At 42.0% G+C, this 26,913-nt stretch overlaps 1 protein-coding gene across 1 annotated transcript in view; it reads left to right on the top strand.

Moving 5' to 3' along the window:
* Positions 1–25,047, top strand: part of STARD4 (StAR related lipid transfer domain containing 4) — a 33,207-nt gene extending 8,160 nt beyond the window's left edge. Inside the window, exons 3-6 of the mRNA XM_073624609.1 lie at positions 3,745–3,794; positions 6,724–6,850; positions 9,859–9,973; positions 18,859–25,047. Of these exons, the coding sequence (XP_073480710.1) occupies positions 3,745–3,794; positions 6,724–6,850; positions 9,859–9,973; positions 18,859–19,088 (522 nt within the window). The 3' untranslated portion in view covers positions 19,089–25,047. The remainder of the gene's footprint in view (positions 1–3,744; positions 3,795–6,723; positions 6,851–9,858; positions 9,974–18,858) is intronic.
* Positions 25,048–26,913: the final 1,866 nt, after the last annotated feature.

Here is a 26,913-nt window from a genome sequence, read left to right as displayed (position 1 = left end):
ACTCTAGCCGCACACCTTACCATCTGACCCCTGTTTTACCAGCAGGTTAGATAAAGCAGATTCCCTATTGTGGTAATCAATTAATCGGCCCGGCGTGGAACTGCTAATCCCTCCATTTCACCCTCTTTCTCTTTACTGGCTTCACCAGTCTCAGGCCTCCCTCAGGGGATTGCGGTACGACATAAGGATAAAAAACACCAGATCTAGTTCTCTCTGTTTGCCAAAGGTGTATTTGTCCAATAGGAACAACATACGATATACTCACAAATATATCACTTCAGCAGTGTGGGCTAAGGATGCAAGATACAGCGAGATACTCGTGGGATGACATCACCACTGCGACTCCTCCCCCTATACGCTTTACGTCAAATGTACGTGACTTCATCAGTAAGGCCTCCTCCTCCCCGAAACAACCATCCACCGAACTTACCAGCTCCTGCCACTCACGCCATACTCGCTCATATTCACTCATATGCTGTTCACGTGGAATCCACCACTGACCATCTGATCAGGTCAGTTAGGGTGGCAAAACGACGCCCCACAATCGACTGGGGCATGGAATTCCAAGCTGCTCCGCATCTGGTGGCAACTGACAGAATCTCAAGAAAGCGCATCAGCCACACTGTTCTCCACCCCTGGAACATGAACAGCATACACAAAAATATTCAATCTCAGACACTGTAGAACTAAATGCAAATACATGCTGGAAAATACATTAACCACAGTTCAGGTGGACTTACTGATTGCTTTGTCATTCCCTACTGTTTGTCCTAGTGTTATCATTTGGTCACAAGACCAGCTGACTTAGGCTTGTTGTGAGCAAACTCTGCCCATGGTAATAGGTCTGACCAGTTGTTATGATGGTCAGAAATATAGCAACGTAGGAATTGCTGCAAGGATGGATTGGTTTCGTTCTGCGGCCCCATTAGACTGCGGGTGATTCGCAGAGGAGAAAGCAAGCTGAATTCCCAACATTGCACAAAAGGCTCGCCAGTACCGGGACACAAACTGACTATCCCAGTCCGAGACAATCACCTTGGGTAGCCCATGTAAGCGAAAGATCTCCCGAGCAAAAATGGAAGCCAGGCAGCTACGAAGGCAGTTACATCAGCATATAGACTAGGCCACCAGAATTGTTGGGAAATGGCCCAAAAGAGTTGATTCTTCCCAGGGTGGCCAGCAGCCTTGGGAGAATGGTAAGTCTGGAGCAGGGCAGTACGGAGACTCTCTGGGACAAAGCAGCGGTCACAAGGTTTCTCAAGAGGAGCATGAACCTGAGCAGCAAGAATTTTGTCACCCAAAGGAGAAGTGAGAGTGGTGCGAACTGTAGCCAGAATACGATCAGGAGGAATCACAGGAACCGGAACCGACTCCAACTTGGAAGTGGAGGAAAATTATCGTGACAAGGCGTCAGCCCTTACATTCTTAGTACCGGGTAAGAATGAAACAATGTAATTGAAATTTGACAAGAAAAGAGCCCATCGCATGCGGGAACGTCAAATACCCTTTTAAACTAAGCCACAAACTCAGGGTAGCTCAAGACAACAGGTTTTTTTGTGTCTCCTATAAAGGGTTTGCCCAGGCCAAGGCTCTTTCAGAAAGTAAAGATATCATGAAACCTACTTTGCGTCTGTCCGTGGGAAACGCCTGGGGCAGCATCTCAAAGTATATCTCAACCTGGTTGAGAAAGCCTCTGCATTGGACTGGATTGCCCCCAAATCGCTGGGGAAGCAGAGCGGAACCAGACACACCTCTTATAGAGGTAATACTCGAGGCGGGTGCCTGTACAGAGACTGAAGCAGCAGCAGGGTCGGGCTGCAAAATAGGTTGTACCGGGGCGACCACAGTGGGAGATTCCAGGAGAGCCGTGCGACTCAGGAGCCTTTGCAAACTGGTCCGGTGATCCAGTTCATCCAATCTGGAAAAAATATTACCAACAAGTGGATTGACTGCATCTTCTGAATTCATGGCCTTCGCCTACTGTCTGAAACCATGAAATCAGGCCGAGACAGAAGTACAGTTTAATCACACTTGTTTAATAATAAAAATAAAAAGAACAAACATAGTCAAAACATAGCCAAAGTTCAGTAACCGGAACGGATAGTCAGCCAAGCCAGAAGTCGGAGAGCAATGCAGTGGAACAGCAAGCGGGATCTGGAGCCAGAAGGGATATCAGCAAAGCAAGTCTTGAACAGGATCACAGGAGATAGTTTCTGTGATGTGACCAAGGCGAAGGCAGAGATCCTCTGGACTGGACGGCTTAAGCAGGCAGGACTGACAAGCAGGATATCATCAACAGCTGAGTAACCGTGGAGAGATAGCCGACAGCTGAACGGCCAGCTCAGAGAAAGAAGGGCTGAGCCCAGCCCTGACAGCTAGACAGTGTGGCTCTCTTTCAGATGGAGTTTTACCACACAGTCCTAACACCTCTCCACTCTCTCTTCTTCAGCTGACAGCACTCTCTCTGTAATAATGTGTTGAAGCCTGTCTCTCTCTCTTTCAATCACCTCAGCACTTTTTAAAAACTCCCCTTACTCCCAGTGTCCTCTTTGTCTCCTTATATTCAGAAAGGAAGGGTTGGCATCTCCCCTATCTCAGTCTTGTGGCCAAAAGGAGAAATTGCATGTTTGGTTGGATCAATTAGTCTTACATTATAATCTGTGCAAGTCCTGAATAAGCCAATGACAGAATGCCTATTACACTTCTTTATAGAATTCCATAAGATTGCTACTTTTGGTATTACTCAATATCCACTGGAGATCTGCATCTCTCTTGAGGTCCTCCTTTGTGCCTTGAGTGGTCACGGATTATACCCCCACAGTTCCCGATAGAGACATCCCCTAGCGGCCCGTTATCCACAACATTACGTGTTGCACCTAAGGCTGAGTTGTGAGTATATTAGGAACAGGTATTTTCCTATTGGGGTGGATTCAATTTTCCCCTCTTCCTTTCTTTCTTTATTATCCTTGCTCAACCATCAGATTATAGTATTGCTTATATATCTGTTTACAGTTATCCTTAATGCATCTGCTCCTGAGGAAGTGGAGCATACTCCACGAAATGTGTCAAGCTTTTAGGATGCAATTTCTTCATCACATCATGTATCCAATTTAATTTTTAAATTTGTCTATATTTTACTAATTGTACAATGCTGTATTTATATTTGTATATAACCAGCTCTTGGTCCTTTAATCGTGTTTCAAATATGCTGTGATCCAATTGAATTATTGATCTAAGTCTTTTATCATATGCATGTATTGTTGTAATCATGTAGTTTCTACTTATTTGGTGATATAGTCTTTCAAATAAATAAAATTGCTCTCAACAGCATTTATTTTATATAATATGCCGTGTTATGAGTCCACCTGTGTATTTGGATACATTACATTATTATGTACTTACTATTTGCCATGCCACACACCTCATTCAAAGTCCCAACCTTTTCTTTTTATAGGAATAAAACCTTTAGGAGCAGGTGGAGGAGGGGGTCAAAATCGTTTCTTTTCCTTTTCCTACATGGCCATCATTTTGATTTAAGTACTCTTTAAATCAGTCTTATGGTAAAGCCATTTAAGTCATTTGTTCACTTTTACTAATGCGTATTTCTTGCTTTGTAATAATTTATAGCCCATTGTTGGTAATCTTTGTGATAGGATATCTACAGTAGTTATGTTATATTTTCTTCTATTTCAGTCATCTGATACTTGAACCAGTATTGCTGACCTTGACTTCTCTATTTTACAGAATGATGTAACAGTGTGGCGAAAACCATCTGAGGAATTTGGAGGCTGCCTGTGAGTATCTAACAAAGATAAATGTTGTTCATAATTGCATTTGTTTTATAAGTGATTCATGTTGCTTATATTTTATATACTGTAGGTAAAACAGAGCTTATTACCCCTACAGTTTAATGGCCCATTCATATCACCACAGTATGCAAAACGGTATGCATTTCAGTGCCATGTGTTTTGAAAGGGCACTACATTTTTTTATCTGATAGCACTTATTAACTAGGTTTTGTTAACATACATACCTATTCAAATGGCTCTTACATTACCTGCCACGTTTTTTTCACAGCTATTGTAAAAAAATGCACCAGTTCTGGAAGAATTTTTTAATCTTTTACCCTATGTCTCCCCTTCCTATTCCATAAGGCTACATTCCCTTGGGTGTTCATCTATATTGTGAATCCTAGCAGCAAGCATCGACTGACTCCTGCAGCTTGGATTGACAGCTGTGTGCGGATAGCTGTGGCTGCCAAGCCGCACATGGTTATGATAGGCTGTAGGCTGCTGAAGCTATTATTTGTGACCGTTTGCACAGCCAGTGGTTACTTATGGCGATCGTGGCTGGACATGCACAACGTGTCAATATCAGCTGCAGGAATCAGTAGATACTTGCCCTGGGGATTTTCAGTGTGGATGTGGCCTTAATGTAAACATGCCACAAATCTGAGCCATTCTCAGTAAGCATCCAGTGAAAAAAAAAACAAAAAAAAACATAGACCGTTTTTATTTTTAGTAGGATAAATGTGCAGGATAAATAGCAGATCTGGGGATATAGGATGCTGACTTTATATGCGGGTTAATAAAAACAAACCACATTGCAGTGAGTGTAGTATTAGTGTAATAGTTAAAGCGGAGTTCCACCCATTTTCTGAACTTTCTCCCTATTGTATCCCCTTAGGTCATCCTTTTCCAAAAGCAATTTATTTTTATTTTTTTCTACTTAGAAGTACCTTTTTCTGTGCTATTTCTCCTTTGCTCCCACCCGTCCCCGCCTAGGCGATTACGTCACTAGGCGATTCACAAGGGTTCCTGGGATAGCAGCGTCATGTATCCCAGAAGCCCTTGCGAATCGCCTACTGACGAAATCTTGCGTTATTGGAAGAAGGAGAGCCGCACAGCATCGTTACTGCGCATGCACGAGATCGGGAGGTGCATGCTGGGTAGCCAGCTGCACAGCAATCCAGGAAATGAACACAGGAGGGCTTCAGATGCCCACAGCTAAAATGGAATCTGCCTGCTGCCGAGATTTGTGACAACAAAAACAAACTATTTTAAAGAAAGTAAATGCGCTAAAAATATGACATGTTAGAAATGTTCATGGTACAGGTTTGGACAATTATAGAGCAGTCTTTAGAAAAAATGTTTGGGGGGACTGGAACTCCGCTTTAAATATTAAGTGCAATTCCAAGGATTGTACGTGTCACTTTGTGCCCTTTTATGTCCCAATTTAGCTGCTACATAACACAAAACTCCAAAAATATATCATCAGGTACATCTATACAGTATTTAAGTTATGCAGTGCTACTTGCTAATCCACACAGCCTCTGTGACAGTTGTCAATTAATTAACACTCAGTATACTTCAGCCTTCCACTATGTGTCAATTATGTGTGATACCAAAAACAGAGTTGTGAAGGCAACCACTTTAAAAGTTGTGATGAATCTCCATCACAAAAAAACTCACTTTAGGGCAGCCCAATTCCCGAACACTGACTGTGTTGTTGGGGGAACCCTCCGGTAATGCTATTATGTTCTGCTAGCAGGGTAGGTGGGCGCAGGGAGTGAAAAATCTGACAGGCTGGTTGTTCAAGTCGATCGATGGATCATTTTAGGTACAATCAACCTGCTCATACATGGATCAAAATTCGTCTGGTCTCTATATGGCTGGCTTAAAAGTAGCTATAGATGGATAAAATTTCAAACAAAAATTCTTTGAAAAAGAAAATTTGTACGAAAATTCTCAGAACATTCTAATTGTTCGAAAGATTTTGTTTGCTTCTAACCTTTAATTTTTGAATAAATGGGCTTTACTGAATGAAAACCACTTACCCTGTTAGAAATTGGTTCATTTGAGAAAAAATTTCCATCCCGCTCTTTCAAATTTTCTCATCGCTGCAGGCGAAAATGAACATCAATTTGACCCACTAGTGCTTAGAAAAACGAATGAACTTTCTTATAACATTCTATTCCTAAGCATTTTCGATCAAAATTCTACTCATCCATGGCCAGCTTAAGATGCTCCTGAAGACTGTTCCTCTATATGTTTCTGATAATACTCAGGATTTACACATCATCCAATGGAATCTAAGTAGAAATGTGTGAATCTTGGGTGAAAACACTTATAAAGAGACCCCTAAATCTGGCCATACACTGTTAATTTTTTTTTGGATTTATCCATATTCACACCAATGAGGTGGATAGAGGAATCCGCCTTCTGTGATAATAAATGCTGACAGCTCTACCCTCTGTTGTCAGAATACACTGATCAAAGGCTGTAGCTGATTTTGATTAGCCAGTTGGTTGCAGCGGCCAATCGAGGAATGTTTTCCAATATGTCTCTTTAAAAGTGGTCAACCAAATAACTTACTTCTTTCTTGCAGGAACGCACACACACTGAAATTCAGCCAGTCCCTGCTGAACTGGTCACATTTTGATCAGTATGGGTAGTAATTATGAGTTACTTAATTATCACCAACAAAGCTGATTAACAGGGGAAAGACAAGTGCACTTATTTATGTATTTCACATGTATAATAATTCAATATATATTTTAAATAATCCTGCACTCTCCTTGTTCTTTGATGCCAGATCAGCGAAATTCCATTATATATACAGTATTTGGTTTTATCTTTTCCAACATGTAAAATACCTTTTTTTCCATATTTTTTTCCATACTTTTTTGGACTTTGTGAAATGTTTTCCTCTTATTTTCTAAAGCTACAAGATTGAAGGTGTTGTGCAAGATGTTACAAACAAAATTGTTGACTATATCCGACCCGGACCATACAGGCTGCAGTGGGACAGCTTAATGACTACAATGGAAATAATCAAGGATCTAGAACAGGTCAGTGTTTTTAGGTTGGGATTTTTTTTCCATTTCAAAATAGATTTAGTAATTTTTGATCCTCCGAAAAAAGCAGAACAGCATAAACAGAATTAGAAAATCCAAAAATACATTGCTGGTTTAAACAAATAACACCCCGCCCAATGTTTGTGAACCAGTAATAGTAATGTAGTGCACAGTAGAGATCAATTTTAAAGTGTATCTCTGGGTTTTTTTTAGTTTTGGATAGAATGGAGGAGGGTTTAAACCCTTTGTTAAAGGAGAATCGGATCAATGCTGCATCCACCTAGGTGAGTATAATGTTTTTTTGTTTTTTTAAACCCCAAACTTCTCTTTTAAAAATGTAATGTTGTCTTTGTCCCCACTGGGGAGAGTCACCCCTTTGTTTGTACTGGTAACCATTGCCACGAGAAATGGAGGGGGAAATCCATTAGTTGTCCCCAGAACAATAGGTATAAGGAAATTTGTCCAATGCGGACACCTGTCCAGAGAAATCTATCTAAGGTTGGGTTCACACTAGAACACGCAGCGGCTCCAGTTTTATAATGTGACATTAAAGTCTATATTTTTTCATAAAACAGATAGAAAATAACATTAACCTACATGTATTATCTTTTTTCAATAAATTTCCAATCCCAGGGTGTACTTTTTAGGTTGTCCCCCGGCTGCGCTGACACACTTCCCATTCAATGTCCACCCACTGTGCCTCACAAACTATGGAGAGTTCTATATCTGCCCACTGTGCTCTGAGACCTATAGAGACCTGTACAAATCTCCTGTATATGCATGCTTCCTCCCTACAAGCAGCCGCTGCAAGTGCCACGCACACACCAAAAGCCACACCTCTCCTCCTCTTCTGCAGTAGTGATTGACAGCTTTTGCTGTGTGTCTGTCTTGCACTGCTTGTGTGTGTGGTGCTTACGTTAGCTGCATGTAGAGTACAGGGCAGGAGTGTGCAGGTACAGGAGACTCGTACAAGACTCCATAGGTCCTGAGCACAGTGGGCAGATATAGAACTGGGAATGTGTCAGCATAGCCAGCGAAATAAATAAACTTTAAAAGTAAATTCAAATGAGTACATTTATTGGAAAAAAGGGAACACATGTAAGTAATGTTATTTGCATCTGTTTTATGAAAAAATTAATGTCACTTTAACCACTTGCAGACCAGAAAATTTTCCCCCTTAATGACCAGGCCATTTTTTGCGATACGGCACTGCATCGCTTTACCTGCAAATTGCACAATCATGTGATGCTGTACCCACACAAAATTGATGTCCTTTTTTTCCCACAAATAGAGCTTTCTTTTGGTGATACTTGATCATCTCTGCAGTTTCTATTTTTTGCACTATAAACAAAAAAGAGCGACAATTTTGAAAAAAAAAAAATATTTTTTACTTTTTGCTATAATAAGTATCCCCCCAAAAAATTAAAATAAATGTATTCATCAGTTTAGGCCAATGTGTATTCTTCTACATATTTTTGGCAAAAAAAAAATTGCAATAAGCCTATATTGATTGTTTTGCGCAAAAGTTATAGCGTCTACAAAATAGGGGATACATTTTTGGCATTTTTATTATTATTTTTTTTTTTTTTTACTAGTAATGGCGGTGATCTGCGATCTTTAGCAAGACTGACATTGCGACGGACAGATCTGACACTTTTGACACTTTTTTGGGACCATTGACATTTATACAACAATAAGTGCTATAAAAATGCACTGATTACTGTGTAAATGTCACTGGCAGGGAAGGGCTTAACACTAGGGGGCGATGAAGGGGTTAACTGTGTTCCCTGGGAGGTGTTTCTGTGTGGGGAGGGGACTGACTGGAGGAGGAGAGAGGCCGCTGTTCCTAATCACTAGGAACAACAGATCTCTCTCTCTCTTCCCGTCAGAACGGGGATCTGTCTGTTTACAATGACAAATCCCCATTCTGGCTCTCTTTCCCACGATTGTGGGTGGCTGGTAGACCTCGCGGCTGCAGGCCACGTGCATCGGGTCCCCCGCCGTGCAGCCGGCGCCTGCTATGGCTCTTAAAGGAGCTGACATACACCTACGGTGATTTGCGGGAACGAGCTGACCTGCTGCAGTATAATGACAGCGGCTGGTCAACAAGTGGTTAAGCAAAAGAGGGGCCATTTTGTCATCTCCTGCTCATAGACAGTAAGACCCCTTTCACACTGGGGCGGTTTTCAGGTGCTTTAGTGGTAGAAATAGCTTTTGAAAAGCGCCAGAAGACCACCTCCCATTCATTGTAGTGTGTCTTTTCACACTGGGACGGTGCGTTTGCGGGACATTAAGAAAAGTCCTGCAAGCAGCATCTTTGGGGCGGGTTGGGAGCGCTGTAAATAGTGCTCCCAAAACGCCCTGCCCATTGCAATGTATGGGCAGCACTACCAAAGCGCCTTAAAAGCGATTTGAAAGCGTTGAAAAACGGGACTTTTAACCTTGTTTTTAAGGTAAAAACCGCCATGCTAGCGGCTGAAAAGCGCAGCTAAAACAGCGCTAAAGCACCGAAAAAATGAGTGGTGCCTTAGCGCTAACGGCCGGGTGCTGCAGTGTGCAAGAGGTCTAAAGGTTATTAAGACAGTGCATCCATGCATGGAATAGAGTGGAATGTACCCACACAGCACTTCCTACAGGTTATCTAGGAGAACACCATTATCAACTGGGAGAAATTATGCAAGAACATCCCCTTGAAATCTCTAGCTGGGGTACATAGTGACTGCTTCAAACCAATATTTTCTGCATCAAACTCCATTATTTATTGTCTGTGTCCAGCATAAGCAGCTCCTGCTGCTTTCTTACTGCTTATCTTATCTATGATGAAAATCTACCTCTTCTCTTTATCAGTTATTTTTCAGTAACCTTAGGGACAATCAAGATTTGAGTATATCTATGGCTAGAGAATGACAGCTAAAAGGAAAAAGAGAATCTGGGCCAATGATTGGGGAAGTTATAAGGTACTATTCACCAATCTCTGACCGTTATTTTGCCTTGGTTGGCAGAGTTGCTGCGTGATGCAATACACGACTGCTGGGCAACTCCTGAACATTATTTCCCCAAGAGAGTTCATTGACTTCTCCTACACCACCAGCTATGAAAATGGACTTTTAACCTGCGGTACGTTTTTGAATTTTATTAATATTGTATGCTGTATGACCAAATATTGTTGACACCTGACAATGACAGATATACAGTAACTGCCCTTACCTTTAGGATTTAGAGCCCCTTGAGTTTTACTTCCTTGTTTTAACCCCCCTTTCCATTTTCGTATTCCCTTCATTCCCTTCAAAGTAACAGAAATTGAATTATACAGCCAGGGAGGCTTTCCCCCATGTTAAACTGATCTTTTACCATCTATGTTTTTTGACATTGTTTTAGTAGGAAATGATAGGGCTTGCATCTCCCAGGTTTGGTTACTTTCAGTAACATTTTACAATTTGCATTTCATGTTTCAATTTCAAAAAGATAAGATGTAATGAGTCTCTTGTTTGGACTGTATACTTGATGAAAAACAAAGAACTTGAAATTAGCTTTCACTGGTAATATATTGATGCTATTAATGATCGGTTGCTACTATTAGGCTAGGCTTGCACTTGTGCGGCCGTATAGGCCGCGGTTTGCGTGACACGAGAGGCCATTCGTTTAAATTGGCTACTGTGCCCCGCGACACGCAGGAAAGAAATTCCTGCACTATGTTTGAAATCGCAGCCCACACGGGAACCAAGGTTATCAGTACGGCTACGATTTCCAGTGCGGGCTAATGGCACCCGCCTACAGGTCCCGCATTTCCCGCATTTCTGTGAGTGGTTGCGGCTGCCGGTATTTGTACAGGTCCTGCAGTGGCACCACCCACACAGATATGAACCTACCCTTAGAGAATAATTGCTGCCCATCTTAGTAGTGTGACTGAGCTACTAAAAATCATCTGTGCAGCTCTAGCTGAGCAGCAAGCATTTAAAACCATGACATCAAAAATTACTTTCCAATTAACTTAACCACTTCACCCCCTTCCTGACCAGAGCACTTTTTACAATTTGGCACTGCGCTGCTTTAATTGGTAATTGCGCGGTCATGCACTGCTGTACCCAAACAAAATTTGCGTGCTTTTTTTTCCACAAATAGAGCTTTCTTTTGGTGGTATTTGATCACCTCTGCGGTTTTTATAATTTGCGATATAAACGAAAAAAGACCGAAAATTTTGAAAAAAAAATATTTTCTACTTTTTGTTATAAAAAAAAAAATACAATAAACTCAATTTTAGCCGCTTCAGTCCTGAAAGATTTTACCCCCTTCCTGACCAGAGCACTTTTTGCGATTTGGCACTGCGTCGTTTTAACTGACAATTGCGCGGTCGTGCGGTGTTGCGCCCAAACAAAATTGACGTCCCTTTTTCCCCGTAAATAGTGCTTTCTTTTGGTGGTATTTGATCACCTCTGCTGTTTTTATTTTTTGCGCTATAAACAAAAAAAGAGCGACAGTTTTGAAAAAAACTCAATATTTTTCACTTTTTGCTATAATAAATATCCTTTAAAAATATATAAAAAAACTATTTTTTCCTCAGTTTAGGCCGATATGTATTCTTCTACATATTTTTGGTAAAAAAAATCGCAATAAGCGTATATTGATTGGTTTGCGCAAAAGTTATAGCATCTACAAAATAGGGGATAGTTTTATGACATTTTTATTATTAATTTTTTTTTATTAGTAATGGTGGCGATCTGCAAATTTTTATCATGACTGTGGCATTATAGTGGACACATCGGACACTTTTGACACTATTTTGAGACCATTGGCATTTATACAATGATCAGTGCTATAAAAATGCAGTGATTACTGTGTAAATGACACTGGCAGGGAAGGGGTTAAACACTAGGGGGCGATGAAGGGGTTAAGTGTGTCCTAGGGAGTGATTCTAACTTGGGGGGGATGGGCTTCCTCTCACATGACAGCGATCACTGCTCCCGATGACAGGGAGCAGTGATCTCTGTCATGTCACAAGGCAGAACGGGGAAATGCCTTGTTTACATAGGCATCACCCCGTTCTGCGGCTCCGTGACATGATCGACGGGAGACCGGCGGACATCAAGTCCACGGGTGCGGGCACGCTGTAAGCAGCTAGCCCCGCCAATTAAAGGGGATGTACAGGTACGCCCATTTGCCCACCACTGCCATTGTGCTGACGTACAGTATATCGGTGTGCAGTGGTCAGCAAGTGGTTAGTCATACATTTAGGCCAAAAAGCATTCAGCCACATGTCTCGGGTAAAAAAGTTATAGCATCTACAAACTACATTTCTGGAGTTCTGTAAATTTTCTGTAATTTACGCAACTTTTAATTTATGACTACCTATCTAATTTCTGTTGTACTGCCCTGCCGTTTTAGCACCTCACTTCTTGAGGTGCTAAAACGACAGGGCAGTACAACACCACCACCCCCCCAAATGACCCCATTTTGGAATGTAGACACCCCAAGGAATTTGCTGAGAGGCTTGTTGAGCACATTGAATATTTTTTTTTTTTTTATTAAAAAATAAAATACTAAATTAAAATACCATATTATTTAATTATGTGGTATCCCCGTACTCAGGAGAAGCAGCAGAATGTATTTTAGGGTGTAATATCACATATGCCCATGGCATGTTTGAGCAATATATCATTAAGTGACAACTTTGTGAAAAAAAAAAGGAATTTTCATTTTCCTGAAACCTGTGGCAAAATATAAAATATTCCATGGACTCCATGCCTATCAGCAAATAGCTTTGGGTGTCTACTTTCCAAAAAGGGGTCATTTGGGGGGGGTTTGACCTGTCCTGGTATTTTATGCACAACATTAAAAGCTTATGTCACACATCACCCACTCTTCTAACCACTTGAAGACAAAGCCCTTTCTGGCACTTTTTGTTTACATGAAAAAATATTTTTCTTTTGCTAGAAAATTACTTTGAAACGCCAAACATGATATATTTTTTTTAAAGCAAAGACCCTACAGATTAAAGTGGTGGGTGCAATTTTTTTTTCACACAGTATTTGCACAGCGATTTTTCAAATGCAATTTTTTGGGAAAAAAACACTTTTTTTAATTTGAATGCACTAAAACACACTATATTGCCCAAATGTATGGTAAGATATAAAAGATGATCTACTGCAGAGCAGATAGATACCAAACACGACATGCTTTAAAATTGCGCACAACCACGCAGCGGCGACAAACTACATACATTTTTAGAAGCCTTTAAAAGCATTTACAGGTTACCACTTTAGATTTACAGCGGCGGTCTACTGCTAAAATTACTGCCCTCGATCTGACGTTTGCGGTGATACCTCACATGCATGGTGTAATTGCTGTTTACATATGACACGAGACTGACGCTTGCGTTCACCATTCTGCGTAAGCATGGGGGGGAGGGGTGTTTGTTTTTTTTTTTTGTTTTTTTTATTGATATCATAGGGAATGTAAATATCCCCTATGATAGCAATAGGTAGTGACAGGTACTCTTTTTTTTTTTTTTTTAAATTGGGATCTATTAGACTCTAGATCTCTCCTCTGCCCTCAAAGCATCTGACTACACCAAGATTAGTGTGATAAGATGCTTTCCTAATTTCCCAGTGGCATTGTTTATATCGGGCGAAACCGAAGTCATGAAATGCTCGTAGCTTCCAGTTTCTTACGCATAGAGATGATTGGAGCCATTCTGGTCTTCGATCAGCTCTATGGTCAGCTGGCGGAACCACTGGCTGCATTCTCGGGTTCCCCGGTGGGACAGGAGAGCTTGAGAAAACCATGGAAGACGGTGGGAGGTGGGGGGGTGGGCGTTCCCTCCCACTGCTTGTAAAAGCAGTCTAGCCACTAATTAGCCACTAGGATTGCTTTTACATAAAAGCCGACCGCTGGCTGAAAAGAATGATACCAAGATGATACCTAAACCTGCAGGTATCATTCTGATATAACCACTCAAAGTCCAGCAACATACCAGTACATTGCTGGTCCTTGTTGGGCATATATTGTAATGTTCTTTTTTTTTTTTTTTTATCATGCAGCCCTGCATCCACCCACTTCTAATGATGGGCATACATGCACCTTTTTTTTTTAATTGTGGTGGTGAAATCAGCTCCTACAGCGCTGGAGACGCTGATTTACGTATCCTGAGAGCAAACGCTGTTGCTGTCAAGATAAATAAATCAGTGCTGCAGCTGAATGGCATACCTGAAAAGCAAACAATAGTAACAATAAAATAACTCAATAAAACAACAACAATCTGTGTCAGAAAAAGAGTAAAAAATATATGCCGAAGCATGGGGGCGATCCGCTCCTAATGTTAGGGGCAAATCACCCCTCCACCCCTGCCCCCATGCTTCGGCATATATGCTCTTTTTTTTTTTTTAAAGTGTAGTGGTGAAATCACCTCCTACAGCACTGGAGTCGCTGATTTACATATCGTGAGAGCAAACGCTGTTGCTCTCAAGATAAATAAATCAATGCTGCAGCTGAATGGTGTACCTGAAAAGAAAATAATGGTTAACAATAAAACACAGTAAACAGTAAAGTATAGAAGAATTACATACCTGAAAAGCAAACATGATAAAACATAGTAACAATAAAACATTGCAGTTAAAAAATACAGTAAAACAGAGCAGAACAACAGAGAGAGAACAATAGAGAGAGAATAAAATGACAACTATTTCTGGCTTTTTTATTTCATATATATATATATATATATATATACTGTATTTATCGGCGTATAACACGCGCTGGCGTATAACACGCACCCCAAGTTTAGGAGGGAATTTTAAGGAAAAAAACTTTTAGGAGGGAAGTTTAAGGAAAAAAAACTTACATTTAAATGCCCATCAATGCAGCCTCATCAGTGTTCATCTGCAGTCTTTCCCCAGTGTCCAGTGCAGCCTTGTCAGTGCAGCTTTGCCCCAGTGCAGCCTTGTCAGTGCAGCTTTGCCCCAGTGCAGCCTTGTCCCCAGTGCAGCTTTGCCCCAGTGCAGCCTTGTCCCCAGTGCAGCTTTGCCCCAGTGCAGCCTTGTCCCCAGTGCAGCTTTGCCCCAGTGCAGCCTTGTCCCCAGTGCAGCTTTGCCCCAGTGCAGCCTTGTCCCCAGTGCAGCTTTGCCCCAGTGCAGCCTTGTCCCCAGTGCAGCTTTGCCCCAGTTCAGCTTTGCCCCAGTGCAGCCTTGTCCCCAGTGGTCCGTGCAGCCTTGTCGCCGCCGACATACAAACGTTTAGTTTGTATTTTTAAACATGGCGCCGCGGAGTTCGGAGGGACTCGGGGGCGCTCGTTCAGCTGAACGAGCGCCGCCGAGGACACAGTGACTGGGCGGAGCCGAGATACACATAGCCGAGGCTTCTCGGCTATTCTCGGCGCCGTTCACAGTCACGCCCAGTCCCTATGATGAACATAACACAGGTCCAATGGCGGGACTGGGCGTGACTGTGAACGGCGCCGAGAAGCCTCGGCTATGTGTATCTCGGCTCCGCCCAGTCACTGTGTCCTTGGCGGCGCTCGTTCAGCTGAACGAGCGCCGCCGAGTCCCTCCGAACTCCGCGGCGCCATGTTTAAAAATACAAGCTATGTGAATGTCGGCGGCGATCACGGCGATCGCTCCGACAGATCACAAAATATCGGGGATCGGCGTATAACACGCACCCACGATTTTCCCCTTATTTTAAGGGGAAAAAAGTGCGTGTTATACGCCGATAAATACGGTATATATATATATTTTTTTTTTTTTTAACTATTTTTTACACTTTTATTTGTAACTGTAACGGTTCCAGGTTTGGGTCTCTCAAAATGCGATGGCATTTTTGGAAACCCTGTGAAAGTGTGCCCTAGACTGTGCAGTGCTGTACCCTACGCTAATACTCCACTAGTGTGTGGTAGTGTTCGAAACATTCACAGATGCAAAGACCAGGTTGACCAGGACAGGAGGACAGACGCGACATCTTCTTTGGGGTGATCGATTGGTAGGGGTACCATGGAGGACATTCGGAAAATGCCTCCCATGCAGCCGGCTCACTGCATTTGGATTGGGAAGTTGGGGCACAGCACCATCTGGAAACAGAAGGGCTGTGATGATCTCTTCTGGAATTTAAGGAAGGATCCAGTTCATCCAGACGCTTTGTATAACACATAAGCGTTCAGCAGAGCCATTTGGAATAAGTATACAGACACTTTTTTGTACCAGCGTCTGGCCTTATGGGCAATTAAGTACGACGCCATCAACTGTTCGTTGAGGTCCACCTCTCCTAAATTAAGGTTGTATTTGTGGACACAGAGGGGTTTCTCCACAACACCAGTCACCGTAGGAATTTGGACTGTCGTGTCTGCGTGATGGAAGGACAGAACAAAAACATCCCGATTATCCCTCAACTTCACTGCAAGCAAATTATTACACTTCAAGCAGGCTCTCTCCCCCAGTCTAATAAGGGAATCTACAAGCTGCTTGGGCAAGCCCCGACAATTAGATCACACGGTGCCACATGCGCCAATTCCATGATCAAACAAGTGACTAAAAAGTGGCACGCTTGTGTAATATTTGTCCACGTACAAGTGGTACTCCTTTCCGAATAAGGGTGACACCAAGTCCCACACAACCAGCGCTCACTATTTACTGGTACAACTAGTGCAACTAACAGGCTCACAGGCAAAAAGAGCACCTGATTGTCAGAGCCTGCTTCAATCGCTACTAAAAAAACTTAGCGTTTGCAGGGATCAGGTCTGACTCTGCGAATGCTGCAGTTATGTGTTTTGTAAGTGACAGTAATCGATTGATACTGCACTTGGGTGGGCTGGGCTGGGCTGGGCGGACGGGCTAAACGCAGGTGCTAGCAGGTATCTGGGCTGATTCCACTAACGCTGCTTTTTGGGAGCCCTAAACTATTGGGGACGCTAATATAGATCTGATCAGATCAAAGATATCTGATATTTTGAATATCAAAATATTGATCCGTTCAAACACTATACTACTAAGGGAGGTGTATGGTGGGTGCATGGGTGTTAGCGCTACTGGCACTAATCTGATGCTGCCTGGGGCTGACGCTGACCCTATTTGGTGCTAAGACCTAATTGATGTCACCCGCCGGGTGATCAGGGGGTTAAACCTATATTGGGTTATATACGGCGGGTACCCTGACGCTATAAAAAACAAATTAACCAGCGTTACCCGTAACACTAATACGGTGATCGCTGGTGACAGGTAGTGAATGGGTTAACTAGGGGGCAATCAGGGAGTTAAAACCTTTATTAGGTAATATATGGGGGTAACCTGATGCTATAAAAACCTGACAGTGAAATTAACCAACTAACTGGCTAACTAGCATCACCCGTGACACTAATACGTTCAGAATATAGATCTGTACACTATACTAGTGACATTGATGACAGGGGTGAAAGGGTTAACTGGGGGGGTGATCAAGGGGTTAAACTTTTATTAGGAGGTTTAGGGGGGTACCCTGGACCTACCTGGGCCTACTACTAACTGCCCTAACGCTGATAAGTTTTACAATCGGGGGGGTGATCCGGGGGTGACAAGTGTGCCTACGTGTACCTGTGTTAGTGTAGTGTTGGTGCCCTCTCTCCTCTTTCTGGAACCGAAAAAAGTTCCACGAGGGGAGATGACATCACTTCCCCTGCCTGTGTTTACACTTACAGGCAGGGGAAGCATTTCATTCACCAGAACCGATCAGCAGGTCCAGGCCAGAAATCATTGGCCTGGACCAGAAGATTGATCGGTTCTGGAACAAATCCGATGGTCACGCGCGTGCTGCCGGGGGGAGAGCGCGCCCTGTACGGGTAGGGGATTTTGCGCAGCGGTGCCGTTGTGCCGCAGTATAAAGACGTGAGCCGATCGGGAACCAGTTAAAGTGGTTGTAAAGGCAGACTTTTTTAATCTCAATGCATTCTATGAGGAGAGAGCGGGGGCAGAGCCTGGCCACGGCTCCATATCTGAATGGACACATGGGGCTTGCTGTGGGGGCACTCAACAGGAGGGAGGGGCCAGGAGCACAGAAGAGGGACCTGAGAAGAGGAGGATCTGTGCTGCTCTGTGCAAAACCAACTGCATAGAGCAGGTAAGTATAACAGGTTTGTTATTTTGAAACAAAAAAAAAAACAGGAGTTTAGTATCACTTTAATAATATTAATCATTTTAAATGTTTGATCACTGAAAATACACAGTAGTTGTCATATAAAAGACTTTCCTACTAATCTGTGGCCCCTATGGAGCTATTCATCTGCTGAAGGGCACTGATTCAGATCTACTTTGCAGTATTGATGAATAGGAGACCCTCGGTGCTTACTTGATGAGCGGTATTCAACCAATCTCTGCTCATGGGAATATCTTGGCAGCTATGAAGAGCTAATAATTATCAAGTAGCTAATGAAAAAAAAAGGCCATTCAGTATTTTGCTTTTTTGGAGGAAGTATTGATTTCAGCATTGTTTTGCTACAGCTCAAAGCTTTATTACCACTGATTTTCTTCAAATTATTGCAATGATGAAGAAAGAATCTGCAAAGATAAATGTAGACTTCTTGCCATGTGTTTGCTTAGCATGTTTGCCATTTTAAAATTAGCATAATCCATTATTTTCAGTAGGACGATGATGGTAAGGAGATTTTTTAAAGGTGACTCTGGGGTCTTCTGCAAGCCTTACATTCCCTCACAGAAATGTTAGCTCTGTACTTGTAGATTACTTTGTTGAACTTTGACCTATCCCATTTCCATATTAGTCTTGTGTAATACTCCAGCTGAGGGAACAACAGGGCAAGGTTAGAGTGGAGACAAATACAGATTGAGTCTGTGAATTCAGCACATTTTGATGGGTGACAGTTTGCTTAAAGCTTAGGGGCACCTTGGTGAAGACTGACCTCATATATGATAATAAGACATAAACATTGAATGCATACTTTTCTTCACAGATAATACATCCGTGAAAACAGGGTTATTAAAATGTAATGATTTGTAGTCTCATCCATTGTTTTTGTTTGCTCTCTTACACAGGTGTCAGCATTGAATATGAAAATGGCCATCCACATTGTGTTCGTGGCTTTAATCACCCTTGTGGCTGGTTTTGTGTGCCTCTACAGAGCTGCCCGGAGCACAGCTTTCTCACGGGTTATATACAGACAGATCTGAGGGGGATGCTTCCACAGAGCACTGTTGACTTTGCTATGGCGGGCTCCCTTGTAAATTTCTATAGTGACCTCAGGAAAGCGTTAAAGAAGTCGTAGAGCTTATAGGCAAACAGTCATCGCATATTTGGGATCAAACGCTGTTTTCCTTATGAGACTATGACTATAACAAGTAACAAAGCCTTTTGTAGACAGTTGCTCCTGTAGATGTTCAGTCACATACAGTAAATAGAACAATGTGTCCCTGATGCTTCGTGCTCACAGGAATGAGGCCTGCAGTCCATGTTCATATCTGACTTACAGCGACTGTATACACACCTCATACACCTGACTGCCCAATACAGACTTAATATGCTGGGTAACCCTATACACACACCTCAAACACTACAGGGCAGCTTCACACTGCCCCACTGCGTTTGGCCGCAATGTGAGTGTAGCACAGTGTACCTGCATTTTTTATGTCATAGACTTCCATTATGTCCTGTGGTTTTTGGTGTGTTTTATGACTGCACTGCAGGTAAAGCGCAGCGGCTCAGTGTGAAGCACCTATGCTGTTCTATACATATGTCATACCCCAGACTGTTCAATACAAACCTCATGCAGCAGGCTGTTCAACACACACAATTTACACCAGGCTGTCTCCATACACTCCTCATACACCAGGCAGCTCTATACACACCATTTACACCAGGCAGCTCTCTAAACACCTCATACACCAGACAGATGTACAGTATACACACCATTTACAACAGGCAGCTCTTTACACGCCATTTACACCAGGCAGCTCTTTACATGCCATTTACACCAGGCAGCTCTTTACATTCCATTTACACCAGGTTATCTCGATTTGTACCTCATACACCAGACAGATGTACAGCATACACACCATTTACACCAGGCAGCTCTCTGCACACCTCATACACCAGACAGATGTACAGTATTACACACCATTTACACCAAGCAGCTCTTTACACACTATTTACACCAGCCTATCTCAATTTGTACCTCATACACCAGACAGATTCACAGTATACACACCCTTTACACCAGGCAGCTCTCTGCACACCTCATACACCAGACAGATGTACAGTATTACACACCATTTACACCAGACAGCTCTCTGTATACTTCATACACCAGGCAGATGTACAGTATACACACCATTTAAACCAGCCTATCTCGATTTGTACCTCATACACCAGACCGCTCAATACTAGCCTCAAACACTCCCTTTGGCGTTTGTTTTTAGATTTTATCTTATATTAGGTCTTCAAAATAACAAGTTATATTTAGGTGAAGAAACATATATGCATATATATTTAATGGTATATACTATTTAGCTAGCTAAAATGTATTTTTATAGTTGCACATGCTGCTTTGCACACCTAGCTAAATATATAGTACTAAATACATTACTTGAAATTCCAGTGATATTACTGTCAATCTAAAATAACAAGGATATGCAGTATACAATAATGCATTCAGATCTGACTACATGGTCAGTTTTAAAATTTGAAAATGCATATAGCTATTTTTGGCCTTGTGATTTTATAAGATGGACAGCCAGTCCTTGTGAGTGCTTTATTTATATTAGTCAAGCTTGGTGATTGTTATGCCGTGTACACACAAGCGGAATGTCCGACAGAAAAAGTCAGACGGGAGCTTTTCATCGTATATTCCGATCGTGTGTATGCCTCATCAGACTTTTGCCGTCGAAAACTCTGACGGACTTAGAAATAGAACATGTTCTAAATATTTCCGACGGAACCAATTCCTATCGGGAAAACCGCTCATCTGTATGCTGTTTCGACGTACCAAAAACGACGCATGCTCTGAAGCAAGTACGAGACGGAAGCTATTGGCTACTGGCTATTGAACTTCCTTTTTCTAGTCCGATCGTACATGTTGTACGTCACCTCGTTCTTGACGGTCGGAGTTTGGTGTGATCGTGTGTGCTCAAGTCAGTTTCAGTGGAAAAAACGGTCGTGTGTACAGGGCATTATTCCTAACATTAACAGGTTCTTAGGCCACACACTCAAAAGTGGTTTTCACTTCACCCATCCCCCTTCTTGCCCTTAGGGTTTTCAGAACAGTATATACAGTTCATCATGTAACAGTTATATACAGTATATACTACATTTATGTTAATGCTCAATGGCCCTTTGGTAGTTGCTAGGCACCTTAACAGATTGTGAGCTGTACCTGTTGGCAGGGCTGAGCCTAGGCAAGAGGGGCACCCCCCTTAGACGCCATGCTGTAGGGATCACAGCTGAAGCCTCTGAGTCTCTCCTGCCTCTGCATAGCCCTGTACTGTAAAGTACTGAGCTGTCAAACCGACAGCCAAGTCCTGCGAATTACACATGGAGATCTTGACATTCACGGACATCACGGAGATCAAGGTGACAGTTGCCTGCTCTATATCCGGAGCTCTGTGTGATGCTAATAAACAAAGCACAATGCCCAGCTGTCATGAAGGTGTGTTCTCCCTGTGTAATCTTCAAGTGTGACAGCTCAGATCCTGCTTATTCATGAATGATTTAAATTTTTATTAATTACAGTTAGTTTTTTTTTTAACTGATTTTCTTAAAATAATTTGTATGTAAATTTTAAAATTGCATTAGTTTGTGTTTGTAGCTCCAGATTAAAAAAAATGTTTGTGCCAGAAACATGATTCTAGTGCCTTTTTAAAATATATATTGCAGGTAACCCTTACTGGTTTTTACCCTAAAATTTGAAGTTAACATTTTTTTGCTTAAGTTTGCGTTTTTGTAAAGCTTGAGCTGTTGTTTTTTGGCACCATAGCCTTAGGTGTCAGAGGATCTTGTCCCGGCACTACCTGCTGGTCACCAAAGTGTCAGTGAGCATTGACAAGTCAATTTCTGAAAGCTCAGGGGTCAGTTTTCTGCGACGATCACTTGTGAATTATATTGCTTAGCACAAACAATGCATACTCGTGGACACTGGTCAACTACTTAAAACTGCTACTGTCATTGTTTATATGCTTGGTATGCTTTCTAAATATTTTTACATAACTGATATTTAAGAATACAATTGTAATGCATTGCAGCTTATCAGTCCTTAGATGCGGTGTACATTTTCTGCACAGAAATCTTGTCTTCTTTTACCTTCCTGTGCACTGAACTAAAATATCAAACCGTCCTATCAGCCTTCCCAGCTATCTTCTGTGAACTACAGGACATCTCCTGTCTATGTAATGGAGTTGAGGAAAGAGGGTGGTGTTTGTAGTTCAAATCAGGAGAGCAGATCATGTCGACACCTCATCTAAGAAATGGAAAGCTGCATATATTAAATGTTTGTTTTAGATGTTTAGATGCGTTTTATTCCCAACATTTTTTCTATCAATTGATTACGATTTCAAATGTTTACATTCCTCCAGTTTGATGCTGTAAGCATTTTACTCACAGTGTTAGCTACTATAGTGTCTATATTTTATATTTACTTTCTTTATTTTATTTATTTTTATTTAATTAGTAAAAGCAGACATAACTAAAAGCAACCCCGTACCCCATACCACCACCATACATGGGAAAAAAAGGGTGCTAAAATACTTGGACAAGTATTCGACAAGTACTCCATCTAATGGACACTGTTCTCATGACCTCTGATAAGTACGCTGCCTGCAGCACCGATGGACCCTAGTCACATGAGACCTTTGCTAAGTAGAGAGCCTGCAGCACTGATGTGACCTCTGCTAATTTGGGGGCCTGCAGAACTTATGACACTGGCCACATGATCTTTGTTAACTTGGGGGCTTGCAGCACTTCTGACGCTGGTCACATGAGCTCTGCTAAGTACGGTGCCTGCAGCACTGATGACACTTTGCCATATGACCTCTGCTAAGTTGGGAGTTTTCAGCACTTCTGACGCTGGTCATATGACCTCTGCTAAGTTGGGAGCTTGCAGCACTTCTGACGCTGGTCACATGACCTTTGCAAATTTGGGAGCGTGCAGTACTTCTAATGCTGGTCACATGACCTCTGCTAAGTTGGGAGCTTTTAGCACTTCTGACGCAGGTCACATGACCTCTGCTAAGTAGAGTGCCTGCAGCACTGATGACACTGGCCACATGACCTTTGCTAAGTTGGGACCTTGCAGTACTTCTAACACTGATCACATGATCTCTGCTAAGTTGGGAGCTTTCAGCACTTCTGACTCTGGTCACATGACCTTTGCTAAGTTGGGAGCTTGCAGCACTTCACATGACCTCTGCTAAGTAGGGAGCCTGCAGCAATGATGACACTTTGCCACATGACCTTTGCTAAGTAGGGTGCTTGCAACACTGTTGGAAACTCATCACATCACCTCTCCTAAGTAATGTGCCTTCAGTACTGCTTTCTGTTTCAAAAGTAAGTGTTGGAACACTTCTTTTACAGCTAAGGTAGAAACCAAGATGGTCAGGGTAGGGAGTAGGGAGAATGTTATTTTTGCTATGCCTATTTTAATTTATTTTGAAGCGATCAATTTTACCTCATATTCACCTGCAATTTTTCAAATCTCAGAGATTATTTTACATGTTGCTAATTTATGATACAAGTACTGTAAGGGCCTGTTCACAGTAGAATGCCATGCGGAAAACTCGCGTTCCGTGCTTTTTTCTAGAACCGCATTCAAATCACACTGTCCTTGTGATCTGCAGTGGGTGTTAGTGCAAAGTTAATGACGTCCAAAATGCAGGTTACAAATGCAATGCATTCGCCCACACTGGATTGTATGGTAGAAATGTACCACGTGCTCTGGTGGCAGTGCGTTTCCAAACATAGTGCGTGTACTACTTTCTGTGCGGTGCGATTCCAGCCTATTCAGATTGAATGAGCTGAGATTACACTGCACAGAACTGCATGTAAATCGCCCAGGAACACGCAGCGCGATCTTGTGCACTTCACATGCAGTCCCTAGTGTAAATGGGCCCTAAGTCGAGTTAAATAACGATATTACCTTAAAAAAAAACTGTTCATTCTTTACCAGTGGTGTTCCAGTGCTGGCTTCTGTGTGAGACCACTTGTTTCAAGTTGACTTGCAGTTTAAGTGTGTTGTATGTAGTTAAATATATATGAAACTTTTGCCTGTTGGAATGAATCCAGAAAAGAGCTTTGTTACCATAATCACAATGTGGTATTATAAGGGAGGCTCCTTTAGGTGTCATTCCTCCTCGTGCTCTTATGGGAATCTGCTTGCTAATTGTGTTACTATCAGCAGTAAGATCTTTCCAAAAGTGTATAGACTGTTATATATAAGATGTGCCCCCCCCCAACTGTTCCAAGTGTGCAGGGCAGTGGTATATTTAGGGCTCCAGGCTAAGAGTATCTATAAAGTGTGTGCAATGCCCAGATATGGGTGAGTTTATAAGGATATGGATGGAATTTAGATGGATTAAAGTTGATTTTTAAAGGTTTTGCCAGTTTTATGTTTTAACACTTTTGGATACTACGAAGGATAATTGTAGGGCAGTTTGCCCATTACTATATTATTGAGAAAAAAAATCCAAAAGATTCATACATGTGAAGGGTTTTACTTTTAAAATGATTTATAATTCTATTAAGCCAGTGTTGTGAGCCAGGCACCCCTGCCAGATAGCCAGGCCCTGGTCCTTTACTGTGAACTACACTGTCGTTAAGCAATACAGTCAGGCCCAAGGCGCTCCAGTTCACTGACTGGACAGCAAAGAAGCAAAAGCACACTGAGGTTATCACTCTCTTCTCCCTTCATGTTCAGAGGATTAGTTTGACAACACTGTACACAGCAGTAGAACCTGTTTGGCACAGAAAGCTGACCCTCTGTCTCCCAGTCTGAATCCTGCTGTGCTTAAGATTACAAGAGGCTTTTTTTTATCTATTACGCTTTTATATGCTGTTTATTTTATCTTAATGAGCTTGCTCAGAGTTATTGTATATCAATATATATCCATAAAATGTTTTATCGTGTATTAAATTGTGCTATTAATTATCTATTTAATTTAATGCTATTGTTATCTAAATGTAATACTTGTATTTTGGCATGTCTTTTACTCAATAAATTAGCATACCATAGTAAGATTAAATTCATTTCATTATTTCTTTCTGTCTCCTCTTTTGTGATAACAGCTTGTATAGTTGTAATTATCTGTAGACACATTTAAGATCTGAACTCTGGAAGTTGTGCCCATAAAGAGACAAACAAAGGGCAAAGTACTAGTAACCAGTGCTGCCTATATGTTCCCTGCAGATGATCTTTTCCCCCATTCCTGGTTTGTTCTGCACTGTGTCTCTGTGTGGAAGCGACCATCTTGGACCATCTGCCGGCCTGGATGATGATCTGATGACTGCTGCAGAAATATTAAAAAAGCATTAGGAGAGGAAGAAAGTCCACATCCACACAATGAATGAAGCAGAGGCAGGGAGGTCCTTGCACTTCAGGTGCTTAGATGCAGCTTCCTCCCCAGCAAGGAGAACAGTGAAGAGCACAGTAGTGACATCACTCCAAATAAACTAGCAGTCATAGGCAGCAGCACCTTGGATGATCTCACACTGCAGATTTACAGCTATTAGACTCAGGGTACAGTCACATCCCAGGGTACATTTTTCAGGGTACAGGTTAGTCACAAATAACCTTTCTAGGTGATCCCTAAAAAATAGCAAATTTTAACGTTTTGAGTCCAGATCCACTGGAAATGGATCCATATATCTTATGTTGGTCATACACAAAGGGATTGTATTGTGATCTCTATGTACAGCATCAAGTTTTGAATATGAACATTTGTCATGAATTATGAACCTTAAAGAGGAGTTCCAGTCTGTAAACAAAAAATTTTAAGTCAGCAACTACAAATACTGTAGCTGCTGACTTTTAATGTAAGGAAACTTACCTGTCCAGGGATCCAGCGATGTCGGCACCCCTAGCCGATTTGTCATTTGGCTTCGGGTGCAGGCGCTGGCATCTGTAGTAAGGGTAACAGGAAGTGAAGCCTTGCGGCTTAACAGCCAGTTTCCTACTGCACATGTGCGAGTCGCACTGCGTTTTTTGATTGCTCCCTCCGTCTTCTGGGACCTCTGTGTGTCCCAGAAGGCAGCAGGGGGAAGAAGGAGGGGCTGGAAATGTCGCAGATCGCCGTGCGGCGATCTTACACGGAAGTGGGAGCAGGTACCTGTCAAAACCAGGTACCCGCACCTCCCTCCCTTCCAAAAAGTGCCAAATGTAGCCGTGGAGGGGGGGGGGGTGCGAACAAGCGGAGCGTCCCCTTTTGGGTGGAGCTCTGCTTTAAATGAATCTTTGCTTAGCTATTGCAGCAAAAGTTTAAAAAAAATACTTGGCTTCCCCATTCCCAGCAGCAATGTAAAATATCCAACACTACTGAAAATGGACAAGAATGCAGCTTTCTGCCACTCCTCTATATGACTGTGCTAGGATCCTCTTGATTAGAACCTTTTACTTTGCGCTGCATTGGCAAAGGAACATTTCACTTTGGAAGCACTTTGTCATATACGGTAAATAGGATTTTACAAGACAGAATGAATTAAAAGAAATTAAAAGAATGAGAACAAAAAAAAGACGAAGTGGTCTATTGAATCTGCTCTATTTTATTATAATTTCTATATATACAATTTGTTTAACGTTTTATATTTGTCCCAAGCATGTTTAAATCTGTTCCAAGAATCAATTACGCTTTGAGTAAAATAATACTTTCTAAGATTAGTTATGAACTTTCCTTTTGCAAGAATGAGGCCATGTCCCCATGTTTCTGCTCTTGGCTTCATGTTGAAAATGTTGCTCTCCTGAACCTTTTTCACTCCCTTGATGTATTTTAGGCTCCATGCACACTGGACGTTAAAATAACGTTATAAAAACGGCAGTAGCTTTGCAGTAAGTCTTTCAACGTTTTTTAACGTTTTTGCAATAGTGTTTATTAGCAGTTTTTAGCGGTTTTCCA

The sequence above is a fragment of the Aquarana catesbeiana genome, linkage group LG01 (assembly GCF_042186555.1).
Source record: "Aquarana catesbeiana isolate 2022-GZ linkage group LG01, ASM4218655v1, whole genome shotgun sequence".
NCBI lineage: Eukaryota > Metazoa > Chordata > Amphibia > Anura > Ranidae > Aquarana > Aquarana catesbeiana.
The sequence above is the reverse complement of the archived record's forward strand: the minus strand, read 5'-3'. Positions and strand labels throughout refer to the sequence as shown.